The sequence below is a fragment of the Centroberyx gerrardi genome, chromosome 22 (assembly GCF_048128805.1).
Source record: "Centroberyx gerrardi isolate f3 chromosome 22, fCenGer3.hap1.cur.20231027, whole genome shotgun sequence".
NCBI classification, from domain to species: Eukaryota; Metazoa; Chordata; class Actinopteri; order Beryciformes; family Berycidae; genus Centroberyx; species Centroberyx gerrardi.
Window position 1 is genome coordinate 11,652,474 of NC_136018.1, and position 13,665 is coordinate 11,666,138.

General features: G+C 43.8%; 1 protein-coding gene across 2 annotated transcripts in view; it reads left to right on the forward strand.

The window, feature by feature from the left end:
* Nucleotides 1-13,665, forward strand: part of prex2 (phosphatidylinositol-3,4,5-trisphosphate-dependent Rac exchange factor 2) — a 97,304-nt gene that overhangs the window by 59,966 nt on the left and 23,673 nt on the right. For both annotated transcript variants that reach the window (XM_071923983.2, XM_071923987.2), the window contains exons 26-33: nt 1,840-2,019; nt 2,151-2,245; nt 3,280-3,362; nt 4,786-4,876; nt 7,786-7,914; nt 8,977-9,018; nt 10,309-10,406; nt 10,586-10,732. In XM_071923983.2, coding sequence (XP_071780084.2) covers nt 1,840-2,019; nt 2,151-2,245; nt 3,280-3,362; nt 4,786-4,876; nt 7,786-7,914; nt 8,977-9,018; nt 10,309-10,406; nt 10,586-10,732 — 865 coding nt within the window. The remainder of the gene's footprint in view (nt 1-1,839; nt 2,020-2,150; nt 2,246-3,279; nt 3,363-4,785; nt 4,877-7,785; nt 7,915-8,976; nt 9,019-10,308; nt 10,407-10,585; nt 10,733-13,665) is intronic.

The following is a 13,665-nucleotide window of genomic DNA, read 5'->3' on the forward strand; positions in this document are numbered from 1 at the left end:
CAAATGTCACTGCTAAGCGGGCGGACCAGAGTCCAGAGTGGTAATGGAAAAGCAGCCAGATGTAGCCTACTGATGTAGATATCTTCTGTTAAAAACATCTAAAGTTTATTTGGGCCAATTTGCACACACTGAAAGTAATACAGTAATACAGTGATGCAGCAGTTTAGTGGTTTTCCACAAGATCTCATCTCTGTACTAGTATCATGGGGACTTTAAATGGTACTTTTCAGTCCACTACTACTGCTGCTACTATTACTAGTATTACCATTACTACTACTGCTGCTACTCCAACTGCTACTACTACTATTACTATTACTGCTACTACTATTAATTACAGTTACTGTAATTGTAATCGAGTAGCTTTTACGTGAGATTGTACTTGGAGTATTGTCTGGAATCAGCTATTTTACTTGTACTTATTTATGTTTGATTGAAGTATTGTACTTTGATAACACATCCAGTACAGATGTTGTAGTTTAGTTTCTCTATAAGCATCAGAAACTGGCCAGTCAGCCAGATCAAGATGTGGGAGATTAAGGGATCTTGTAAAGTTTGCTGCATTAGACGGCCAGAGATTTGAGCCTTTTGGATTGCTCTGCCATGAGCACTAGTGAACTTTGGCCTGATCTCTCTCTCTCTCTCTCTCTCTCTCTCTCTCTCTCTCTCTCTCTCTCCTCTCTCTCTCTCTCTCTCTCTCTCTCTCTCTCCCCCCCCTTCCTCTCTCTGTTGAATCCCCCGCTCTGATCCAGTCATTGTTATTCTCCCTTGCTCCCTCCGATACTTTGTGCCCCAAAGGCCCCAAACTGCGCACACTTCCTTATTAACCAACAGCCAATCAGAGAGCCTGGAGAGCTTCTCCATGGCGATGGAATGCCACTCTGCTTTGGAGGGGCATTGTGGCGGCTCCTGGAGTGGACCATAACGAGGGCGTCTCTGTGGCCTAGTCAGCCTGTGAATAGAAGGGCGGTAGATGGAGAGAGGTATGGGGAGAAAAGAGCGCTGTTTGAAATGATAAAGAGGCATAAAAATCGAGCATCTGAGACGCGTTTGGGAAGCACGAGGGACAGATTGTTTACTTCGCACAGATCTGAGTGGCCCTTAGCAACCCCTCCCCATTGCCTCCACTTTGAAATGTCCGCAAGGCCTATGTTATGACACAATGGAAAATGTAAGCGGACACAAATGAAATTAGGCTGAAATGCAAACAGACATCGCGTGTCAGTGTGTGCGTGGAGAGAGATCAGAAAAGTCCAAGCCCAGCATTTATTGGGAATATGGCTTTAAATGCCACCATGTGTTTCTGCAACTGTGAAAATATCCCGACCAGCCTCTTCCTGCTCTTCTGATAGCCGTCTGATAGAATGCAGGCCAGCAGTAACAGTGCGAGGGGAGCTGATCTTTTTTAGCGTTGCTGCAGCGTGTTGACACAGCTGTACCCTGCAACATGTTTGAACCTATTAATATTATGTGGATCCCTGGCCCTCTGACGCTGTTGTGCGGAAGCCAAACACAAACAGGTTGGGGTTTTGTTTGGCCCACTCAGTCAGCTGCTTCTCAGAGGCAACACTTCAACCCACACATGTATGCACATACATACATAAGCCATAAGCCTTTAGATCAAAATGGCTTTAAGATAACGAAAAACATAGTACATTTAATCAGGTGTGTCCAAGCTTTTGACTGGTAGTTGACATCATCACATTTAGAGCAAAGAGGCTGTTTTTATCATGCTCTCTTCTTCTTTTTCTTCTTCTTCGTCTTTGTCTTCTTCTACTTCTTCTCCCTTTCTCTCTCCTCATAAATTCCTCTGATCACTCCCTCCCTTTCTCTCTCCGCCAGCCTCCTGTCCTCCATCACCTACCCCCCGGCGACAGAGGCGAAGACCCCGGAGAGCTACATCTCTGCGGAGAGTGAGGGAGAGAGGGGCGAGAGGAACGGGAAGAAGGTGTGCTTCAACGTGGCAGGGGACGAGCAGGAGGACTCCGGACACGACACCATCAGCAACAGAGACTCCTACAGGTAAGACCGGGGCGAGAAGCGGATGCAAAGCAGAGGTAGAGACTTTCAAAGAGAATGGGGAGAGAGAAAGAGATTAGAGATTAGAGATAAGATGATTATCCTTAACATATTTTCTCCCCGTTTCTCCCCAGTGACTGTAACAGCAACAGGAACTCCATTGCCTCCTTCACCAGTATCTGCAGCAGCCACTGTAGCTCCTACGTTCACAGTGATGAGATGGACTCAGGTACACAAACACAACATAAAGCAAACCACACACACACATACATGGTCCAGGCTGTGGATACAAGCATGATTAATCCTCCACATAACGCATAATAAATACAATTATTTTGCAGGCTTGACTCATGTAACATACACAACCAATTAAACAGAGATGAGTTGGACTTACTGTGTAACATACAGTCTAATTTATTTTAGTTATGGTCATAAAAATAGGCATATGCAATACAATGAGACTTTGATATGATAAAGCAGAGATCAAGGTTCCATCTGAATGTCGTAATCCATCAACCCAATCAGCCACAATGTTGCAAGATGGTCCCATAAGTGACAGGTCATGATTACAATCTAACTGCATGATTATACCTTTTAGAAGGCGAGAACAAAAAAGGCTGAAGTTGAATCTAATTGGATATGGCAGCCGTTCGGCCGCAGCTCTTGCTCGGGTTTTCGTTAACGTCTTCCACAGCTGTGGATCCAGTCAAATATCCCCTTCCCTCTCTCTCTTAGGATGTCTGTGTCACACATATGCTGTAACACACACACACACACACACACACACACACACACACACACACACACACACACACACATACACTTCACAGCTGTTAGTGATGTCAGATATTCCCTCTTTTTTCTGTTTGTTAGAAACTAATCACACATTCAATCACACAGACAGACAGACGGGGACACACACACACACACACACACACACACACACACACACACATACACACACACTTCCCTGGTCAGCACTCGCTTTAGACCTGCCAAATCTTCAGACCCTTGTTGATGCTAAATTAATAACACATGCTAATTGCCTGTACAGCAGCCAATATGGAGTGTCTCTTTGTGTGTGCATGTCAACATAATTATGTTTGCGTGTGTGTTTGTTTAACAGACTTCAAGGGGATTTGGTGTGCGTGTGTGTTTGCGTTGGTGTTTATGTGTGTTCACAATCATGGATATGTGAATACAGTATGGCCACGTACAGTAGAAGTGTGTTTTTAATACATGTGTGAAACCACTTTTCCGCAGGAGATGAGATGCCCTCCAGTGTGTGGCTGTCCCATGATAAGCAGAAGAAACTCCACAGCTTCCTGGAGCATCTTTTCAGCCAGGTGGGTCAGCTGACCCTCTGCACCCTTATGATCTATATGACTTATCACTAAAAAGCCCAAGCCACAGCCAAGGGTTGAATTTTGCAGTTGAAATATCCCAGCTTTCAAAAAATACGCAACGCTGCCCCCTCTAACCTTTCCAAAACCCACTTTCTCTCATAGAGAAACATTTTATTTGATTTTCTATACTTTATTGATCCCCCAAGGGATAAATTCTCTTTTTATCATCTGGTTGGGGTGCAGGGTCAGCTAGCTAGTGGGGGGATGACCTCACTCACCACTTGGCCATCCTGTCGCCCCAACTATAACCCTCATTTTATTTTTTTTATTTTACTACTTATCATTTATCACATTTTTTACTCTTTTGGTGTCCCAACTCCTCCTCTACCACCAGGGATAGAAGTACTCCTCTCCTCTCCTCTCCTCTCCTCTCCTCTCCTCTCCTCTCCTCTCCTCTCCTCTCCTCTCCTCTCTTCTTTTCTTTTCTTTTCTTTTCTTTTCTTTTCTTTTCTTTTCTTCTCTTCTCTTCTCTTCTCTTCTCTTCTCTTCTCTTCTCAGTTAACATCATTAAGTTTGATTTCTGTTGGGACCACCCACACAGAAGATGTATGCGTTCACAGTGCTGTGAAGTTGGATAAAAGCATCCACCAAATACCATATCAACCCAACTCAAAAATTCAGAGCATCGAGCGCCATTGAACTCTGAGAGGATTACTTCTACCATATTTCATATTTCATATCGTCATATTTCAGACTTGTTTTCTTGTATAGTTATTTTTGCAGGCTCAAATATTGATTTTTATTTTTTTGGTTGGAACACGTTGTTTTCCTAACTAACTAGCTAACCCTTTTTGTTTTGTTGTCACGACTCATGCTTAGGAAAGGAAAATTGTGGGGAGCCTTAAGCTGACCCTTGACCCTCCTGAAACCTTTGGAGCAAAGGTTGACATTGACAGTGTGACCTATCTGACCACACACATGCACTCTCTGGCACACACACATACACACACACACACACACACACACACACACATACACCACCTAGGAAAAGTTTTATGAGGATGTCTCCATCGGCAGTGGAACAGCAGAAAAAAACATGCTGTGCTGTCTCTGCAGTTTTGGGCTGTTTCCTGTCATTTGTTTTATTGTAGAGCAGTTTCCCCAGCTTTGTTTACATACTGCATAGCAAATTGTATTCACTGGGGCTCTGTGGGATTGTGTGTGTGTGTGTGTGTGTGTGTGTGTGTTTGAGAGAGAGAGAGAAAGGGAGAGAGAGAGGCAGGTGTTGGTTATGTTTGGGCAGCACTTTTTTTACTTCCCTAATAGTTTCTATCTTGGCGTAGCAATGGATGCTTTCACTTACGCCAGTTGCCTTTGACACTGTGAAACATAACATGACCCTTGTCCATTCACTTCGCTTCAGGTGGACTCGATCACTAGCATGCTGAGAGGAGCGGTGGTGGCTCGGGCGTTTGAGCAGACCAAGTGTTTCACACCTGGCCGAGGATTACAAGGTAAAACACCGGGATTGTCTCTCGCTCACAGCTCCGTCACGCTGATTTGTCACCGCTTTGCCTGCATCTGTCTCCGTCCGTTTTTCCGTGACACCTTCTCATTTCACAGTGCAGCTAGTGGTCAAAGCGTTTGAGCAAGAGCAGGTGTCTGGCTCACAGAACAAAGTTTTATGCCCATAAGAAAAAAAATATAAAAGTTTGTCTTTTAGGGTGGAAAATATTGATTCTTTTTGCCTTCCATCTCTCACATGCTGCTGTCAAAGTATCTCTCTTTCTGCCGCGGCAGCATATGGGTTTCCTGTGAGGAGTGTTTCTGCCAGGGTGTAGCTGTGCTTCAGGGGCCTCGCTGGGCTGCACAGTGGGACTGGGAGAAGTAAGATAACATTGGAGAGACTCCAGAGTCCAGCCAGCACCAATACAAAACACTGGAGAGAAAACAGAGCACACACTGAAAACACTGCAGCCGCCCGCGCAAAGGGGCTGCAACTTCCTGTCGCAGAATGTGTGTGTGTGTGTGTAAATATGCATGTGTGTGTGTGTGTGTGTGCAGGGATGTGGGGGAGGTGGGTGGATTCCAGCTGCTAAAAAAACGGAGTGCCTCGTTTCTCCCTTCCTCTCCCGGCCCTTTCCCCCTCATCTCTCCATCCCTCCCTTCCCTCCCTTCCCCTCCATCCATCTCTTTTCCCCTTGAGCTCTCCCACAATGCCCTTCTCTCTCTGAAGCGCACTATACTGTAGGATTGGAACAGCGCCACTTTGTTGCCTACTCATCTCCACTCTGAGCGCCATTGTAGTACTACTTACCAGTCAATGGGGAAGGTGACCCTGTAACAACTCTTGTGCCTGTCTATTATCTGATCATTTTGCAATCACGCTGTCTCAAAACATTACTTTGTGCGTGTTTGCCACCTAACCTCATCTTGGCCTTGATATTTAACAGCACTTTGTCTATTGTTACATTTTATCTCTCGCAGGAAAAACGCAGGAAATGTTGGAAGGGTCTAAATTTATCCCTATCATTTCCCAGTACAAAAAATAAACTAGCTTACGGTGCCCTATCGTGCTCTGCCTATGGAACTCTGTTTTGATGACTCGGTACATTTTGAAGATTAGATAGAATAAAGCTACGCTCAAAAGCTACAGTTGTTTTTGTCTGAGTGGCGAAGGCTGGGTTCCCAGACTTTACAAGAACAATGGTTGCATGTTTTGAACGCAGACCCGGGTGGTCTGTTCTGTACTGTATGTAAGGCCTTTACTAAGCTCCGGTACGAAGAGTTTGCTGGTTTTGTGCCCTTGAAAATGACTTTAATGGAGTGTGATGAGCATTGAGAGCAGATGAACAGATTAGCCAGTTATTCTGTATGTTTTGATAAGTGAAGCCTCCAAACACCCCAACATATTTCGCACACACACACACACACACTCACACACCCTGTCCTCTCATCTGGGGCTGTCCTCAAGTGAGCGCAGATATGTTTGATGTGAAAGTGGATTTGTATGTGTGTGTGCATGTGCGCACGAGAGAAACTGTTTATGTGCATAACCAAATGCCCTCAGGGGGATGTGAGGGCCTTGATCAGAGCTGATACAGCTCAACGCCAGTAATGTGTGTGGTTGATAACAGAGCAAATAGGATTATCTAACAAGTGGAGCATTCCTGCATCTGATCACACACGCAGACACACACTCACAAACACACACACACACACACACACACACACACACACACACACACTCCAAACCCCCTTGAAGCCTCTGTTAAACAGCCCCGCTTCTATCACAGATCTCTTCTTCACCTCCACAGTAAACTCTGTTACAAGCCCCTCTGTCTAGTTTTGGGAGCGGTAACGTCAGATTGATAGGCTTTTACACCCGAGTTCTGTCACCGCCGACACAGGATGAGATGACAGAGAGATTAGATAGCAGGCGGTCTAAAACTGGCAGTCTGTGAGCCAGACTAATAGAATAGGGATGAATAATGAAGGGTTCATTAACAGCAGGGCTTTGCTTAGTTCCGGGTCTGACTGACCTACAATATATATCCCTTCATTTAGGGAGAGAGAGAGAGAGAGAGAGAGAGAGAGAGAGAGAGAGAGAGAGAGAGAGAGAGAGATGGAGAGGCCAGGGCTGAGGGAGAAAGAGGGAGTGAGAGAGATGGGAAGAGAGACAGATGGAGAGCAAGAGAGATGGAGAGAAAGGGGAAGGGAAACGGGGAGAGAGAGCGAAAGATGGAGAGAGATGGTTTGAGAGAGAGAGAGAGAGAGAAAAGGAGAGTGATATGTTAAGTTCATAATATGTCCCAGCATGTTCGTTAAATATTGTATCCATGCTCTTTTTTTTGATTGTTCAGTTACTGGTTTACCTTTTTTGACTGAATAATCAATATAGGGTTGGGGATATACTACTGTGTCTTAAACGGTTATATTTAAAGCATTCCCTTAATTATCTGTGTTTTGTTGTCTTTATATTTATTATTCTTGTTCTTGTTGTATAACTGCTTTGGCAAAGTAAGGAAAATCTTACAATGGCAATAAAGCTCTAAGAATTAGATAGAATTGAATTGAGGGGGAAAGACTGAGGGAGAAAGATAGCTAGAGAGAGATAGAGTGCTATGGAGATGAAGATAATGGAGAAAGAGGCATCAGGGGAGGAGTGAAATAATGAGATCTTCCTACCAGTAGAAAACTCTCTCTATTCTGACTCAGTAATAATGCAGGAGGTGGACAAGGGCAGTTTGATAATCTGCTTTCTGTCTATGCAATACTGCGCCTTACAATTCATACAGCCATATCTTTCTATCAGCTCCACACTAACAATTTGTTTGTATGTGTGTGTGTGTATGTGTGTGTATGTATGTGTGTGTGTGTGTGTGTGTGTGTGTGTGTGTGTGTGTGTGTGTGTGACTGTCAGAGTTTCAGCAGGAGATGGAGCCCAAGGTGAATTGCACTAAAAAGTTGCGCCTCCACGTCAAGCAGGACCCCTGGAACCTCCCCAGCAGCGTTCAGGCCCTCACACACACCATTGCCAAATATGTTGAAGGTTAGTAAGCACCTGAATTATTCCACACACACACACACACACACACATACACACATTACCGCTTTCTGATATGTTCAGGGCCTAAGGCACATGCACACAAGCTCACTCTCACACATACAGTCACATACAGTATTTACCATGCATGAGGCTTGGGAGGTAATAAATATTATATTGACCAATTCTCCAGTGCACCACATCCTATTTATTAGACACATAACCCCTGTTACAATTCTGTATGTACAGGCCGTCCCAGACGATTAAATGCACCGTTCTCCTTAAACTTTAAAACATAAAAGCATCCTGGGATACATAAATTGGAAAGTCAGTAGAGTTGAAGCTGAAAACTAGTGACTTGTAGAGTTGAGGACCTGCACACTGTGAGATTCTCTTGATTCTCCATTATTTATCTAGGCGGGGACTTCAGCCTCATTTATCCCCAACGGGAGTGTGGTTCTGTGTTTGTTGGCACACAGACTGAATACACAAACACACAGACACACACACATACAGACATATATATATATACACGCACACCGCACGCACGCCACCACAGACAAACATGCAGATGTACAATCAGCCCAAACCCTCGGCGAGTCACATGACACTCCTGGGAAAGGTGAGCTGGCGGTCACGAGTGAGGGAGTACAAATAAGCAGAGTTAATATTAATGTGCAGCTTGGCTTGTATACACCGCTTTTTCTACCGCTCACCATGATGGCTTTTTCATCCAGCCTATGCCCTGCCAAGCTTTTTACTGTTCTGCGGATACCACCGGCGGCTCTGATATGACTATAAACAAACACAGATTTATGTTATTATCTTTCTCCGTGGCTGGTTTTTATGATGCTGCGTTTTTCCTCACATGTGAAGATAAACAGCCGGCGAGCTGGGACGGAGCTGTCTGGAGCAGAGGGGTTATACAGCATCTTTGTATTTACGGCGTTAAGGGGTTGAGTTTATAGTATAGGTCACACTGTAGCAGTAGAGGAGAGAGACTTTTTGGGAGTCCATATAGGGATGTTCACTGTCCCACTGGTTTTTATTTGTTGTTTTTCTTTTCAGAGGTGAAGACACGACTGCTCTTGGTCTTACTTCAGTATACAGGTTAGTCTTTCTCTCCTCTTGCAGTCATTTGCTCACTGAAATACTGTTGTTTTGTGCATTTATTTTGGACCAAAAGAATAAAAACAATGCATTTAGAAGGCATAGCGTCTTGGGAAGATGACCCAAAAGGCTAAAAAGCCGTGGGCTGAAAAACAACAACTCACTTCAAATGACAGTGAGAGAGAAGCAAATCAAAAATCAAAGGGAAAGTACAAACAATATGAGAAAAACAGAAAGAAACAATCAAAAGGAGCGAACGTTTTAGAATCATAGAGAGAGTAAGAGAGAGTGGAGCAATAATTATAGGACATAATATCTATACAGTAGTTACAGGCACTCAGAAATATTAACATATTTCAAAGTACAAAGGTTAACACTGTAATTGGAGTCCAACAACCCCCCACCCCCCTAGAAAAGCCACACTGTAATTAATATGGACACTGACATCAGCTTCTAATACACATATTATCAGGTAGATTTTATGATGCATGTCAGCAGCTTTAGCCTGTTAACATCCACCAGAAGCCGTCCCAGGCCAGTGCTAATGAATGGTATGAATTAAAATGAGACACAGTCCGTATTATTCCTTGCACTGGCAGTAATGGCACTACCAAAGTCAGATGCAAACTCCACTAGAGACATTATGCTGATGAAATCAGACATCATGAGCCCATTAGAACCTCTTAAGAACAACACAGTGTAAAAGAAAAAAACAGAAAGTCTTGATATTTCTCAAGGTTGCGGAGGCAGTGGCTAATAGTGTCAAAGAGTTAGCGGTCATTCATTATGGGACATTATTAATTTCTGAGGGGTTCGTGAACTCATTTCAAAATCTGTGGATTGCTGAACTTACTTTTTCAGGAGGGCTATTTCTCAGGAAAATTATGGCAGCCAATTATTTTCCGCTCGGGCGCACCTGTCATTTGCTCTCATTTATTTCTGATACAATATTTAATACCCAGCAGGTTTAAAAAAAAAAAAAAAAAATCCACCCAAGGCTTTTTATACCTTACTGAAAGCTTAAAAATTGCCACAGGACAGTGGCTGACCCAAAAAGTCAGCTTTAACTGCCATAACAAACTCACGCCACCTATTTCTATCACTCCTTTTCTTTTAACCTTTTGCCTTACCATTTTACGCCTCAGTGTTTCATCTCCGCTCATTTTAATTTTATATTTCCTTCACCTCTTCCTGACTAGTCCTCTCACTTCCCTTCCACGTTCCTGCTTTACTTATTTCTTATCGTGGCTTTCGTCTCGGTCTCACGTCTTCCTTGTCTCCCCGCCTCAGATTCAGAGATCCAGCTGCGTCGGGATATGGTGTTCTGTCAGTCTCTGGTAGCAGCGGTGTGCGCCTTCTCACAGCACCTCCTGGCTGTCCTCAACCAGGTAAATTATATATATTATATCTTCCTTAGACTTAAGTTATAATGATTGTGAAAAATGACTATCATTTACAGATGGAAACTCTGGGGTTAGCAGCAACGAAGCAGCACATTTTCATCATTCATGGACCAGCACATAATATTAGAATAGATTATCAACTTTTTTTTTGCGTCCGCTCTCAGTTCCACAATGTGGGCAGGGAGCCTGAGCAGGAGGGCCCGGACCCCCAGGACCCTCAGGAGGCCCAGGAAGCCAGCCGACGTTGGCTGGAGCAGATCGCCAGCGCTGGGCTGCTGCTCCACTTCCAGTCCCTCCTCTCCCCGAACCTGGTGAGTACCAGACCAGACCAGACCAGACCAGACCAGGCCTCACCTCTCTTAGTTAATCTCCCTCAACAGATTTCCACACTCTAAAGACAAGATTTGTTGTCCCCTAAACACACATGTGCATTGGATTTGTTGTAGATTTACACAAAATGGGCTAAAGATGTGTTAGTATCAACACATCTGTATGTGTGTGTACAGGAACTACACAAACAAATACATTTTTAGACTCCAGATTAGCATACGGAGTCCAAGAGAAGTATTCAAACCCTGCCTGTTGTATCTCTATGGTATATTATTCAACTCTACTTAGACAATAAGGCCCATATCCTGCTCATTATCAGCCCAACTCAGACCTCGACTTAAATGCCTTGCAGTGGTGCTTATGTCGTTTTTTTACGCCCCACTGCGTCGATTCCAGCCCTGGAGTTGTGCTCGGGGATACAAGGCCAAGATTCCCACTTGAGGTGATGAATATGTAAATCAAGGCGTGTCCACCTTCACATTGTCATGCACAGATTCCCATTATTATACATAGATTCTGGCTTTGTCTTAAGTCGATTTGTACACTTCTTTTTCTTATGCACCCTGCAATATATCTAGCACTCCCATCGGTTTCATAATATAAAACAGGAATACTAATAAACGCCACAGACATCAAATGGGATATGAATTATTTAGTCCCAAAAACTCGAAGGAAGTGAATTAAACTCTGCAACACTGCTTTCTGCTCTCTGAATAAATGGAACGGTGAGTAGTTTGACGGTAGAAAATAAGATCTGCTCGACCATTTTATGTGCCCGGGTTTTTAACGGATCATCAGAGGAGATGACACCGAGAAATCATTGTGCTATCCCAAGGCTCTCTCTCCCTCTACCTGCCGCAGTTTTTAATGTTGATGAGTAGACTCCCCAAAGAATATATTGGCCCAGACACCGACACGCTGACGCTGCAATTCATTCTTTGTGCACCATTGTTCTAAACCAGAACTGACTTAAGGGAAAGCACGACCACAGTCCTCCGTGTGCACATTAAATAGTCCAAGTCTGAACAGGATCAACTCAGACCTGCGGATGTCAGTCCACCTAAGTCCTGGATAAGTTATCCTTATCAAAAAATACTCATGATCATTACATTCTACAGCAGATCTTGTTGTATGTTAATGTGAAAAGTACTGCAGGCCCTTCTGTATCAGGCATTTATTTAAATATGACAAATATGACTGGGCTGCTACTATAGGCAGGAGAAGAGAGACCAAAGCTGTTACTTAGCCTTACTAAAGCTGTTGTGGTTTGCTGTCGCTCAGACCCTGAACCTCTATATATGGATTCAAATATGAGAAATATCTATAATTCAGCGATAGGGACATAAATGCTTTCATTCCAAAAGACATTCTATCCATTTTGGAAAATATTTGCCACCTGAAAATCATTAGTTGACATTTCCAGGCTCAAAACCCTAAACTTTTTTAGTCAACTATTCAAAAATGTTCTAAGTAGTTCTTAAATTGACTCATGACTTTAATAAAACCCCACAGTGTAAATTACTTTCATGTCAGTAATCATTTTGTGAGAGCTGTGTCAGCTTTTTCAAACAGTGCAGATTTTGGAATGAAACTGTTCACGTCTTCCCTTGCTAAAACAGTTATTTAGTCTTATTAGGGCTCAGGCTGGTCTATTCTGCTACATGTGTTTAAGTCAATCCAGTGGAAGAGAATACAGTAGTGCAGAGGGGAGTTCATAGTGAGCAGCCGTTGAGCTTTGTTTCAGAGATACTTATTGGTTTTAAAATACTCTAAATTTGTCCATTTTAATATGAATCACAGATCATCAGGTTTGAATTGACCAGGATGAATTGCTCTTATTCTCTTGCCCTTCCTTTTTGAGAAATACCTTTTCATTTTAAAGGTAATTTTCCCCAGTGAGAGAAACTGGGGCTTTGCATGCTGGAGGGCTCTGTTAATAGCTTCTGTAAAGTAATTATTTTCTGAGTCATTCCCCTTTACCATAATATTTTGTATGTTCAAGCATATGGCGGAAATGCAATTTTTAAGAGAAAAGCGAGATGAGGCATTTAGATTTACTTTCTATTTCTGTTTCCTTTCAGTGGGAATTAGAGACACAGGGAAGTGCTTTAATAGTGTATTTTGGATGACTGTCTATGTAGGTTAGAGGGGTGTGCAGGCTTACATCAGGTCCCCACTAATCATTAATGCTTTTCTCTTCTCCTACCTCTCTCTCTCTCTCTCTCTCTCTCTCTCTCACTCTCTCTCTCTCTCACTCTCTCTCTCTCTCTCTCTCTCTTTCCCTTTCTTTCTTGAGACATTTCCCTTTCAAGTGCCCCTGTGGAACAAAGCAGGGTCTCAGTACCTGCGGGTGATTTCACTGAAATCTCAGCAAGCTCCTTTTTAGGGCACCACATGAAAGGCAGCATGAGACAAGCTGTGGGTGCGTTTCCCTGTATGTTTGTGTTGTTGTCTGTGTGTGTGTGTGTGTGTGTGTGTGTGTGTGAAGCCCTCTGCGATAAACCTGCCCACATACAGCAGCCTGAGGTGTTACTTGGCAGCGGGGCAGAGTGAGCACCCTTCTGTCACATGTCAGGCCATCTCTAATGTGTCTTTAGAAAAAGCCCTAATCCTCCTCCACCGCTATACTGTTTATCCCTCTGCATGTGGTGGACGGATAGAAGGAGAGAGAGAGAGAGAGAGAGGGAGAGAGAGGGGGAGAGTGACAGAGGAGTGCAGAGAGGCACAAACGAAACATCCAGCCCCCCTTCGCTGTGGCCACAAGCAGATGTGCTTGTTTGTGTGCGAGGATGTTGGGGCGGATGTTTGAAAAGGAAACAGGCACACACATGCCTGTATACACACACACACACACACACACACACACAGACACACATACGCACGGACATAAACAAACACACGCAGGCAAAAGCAA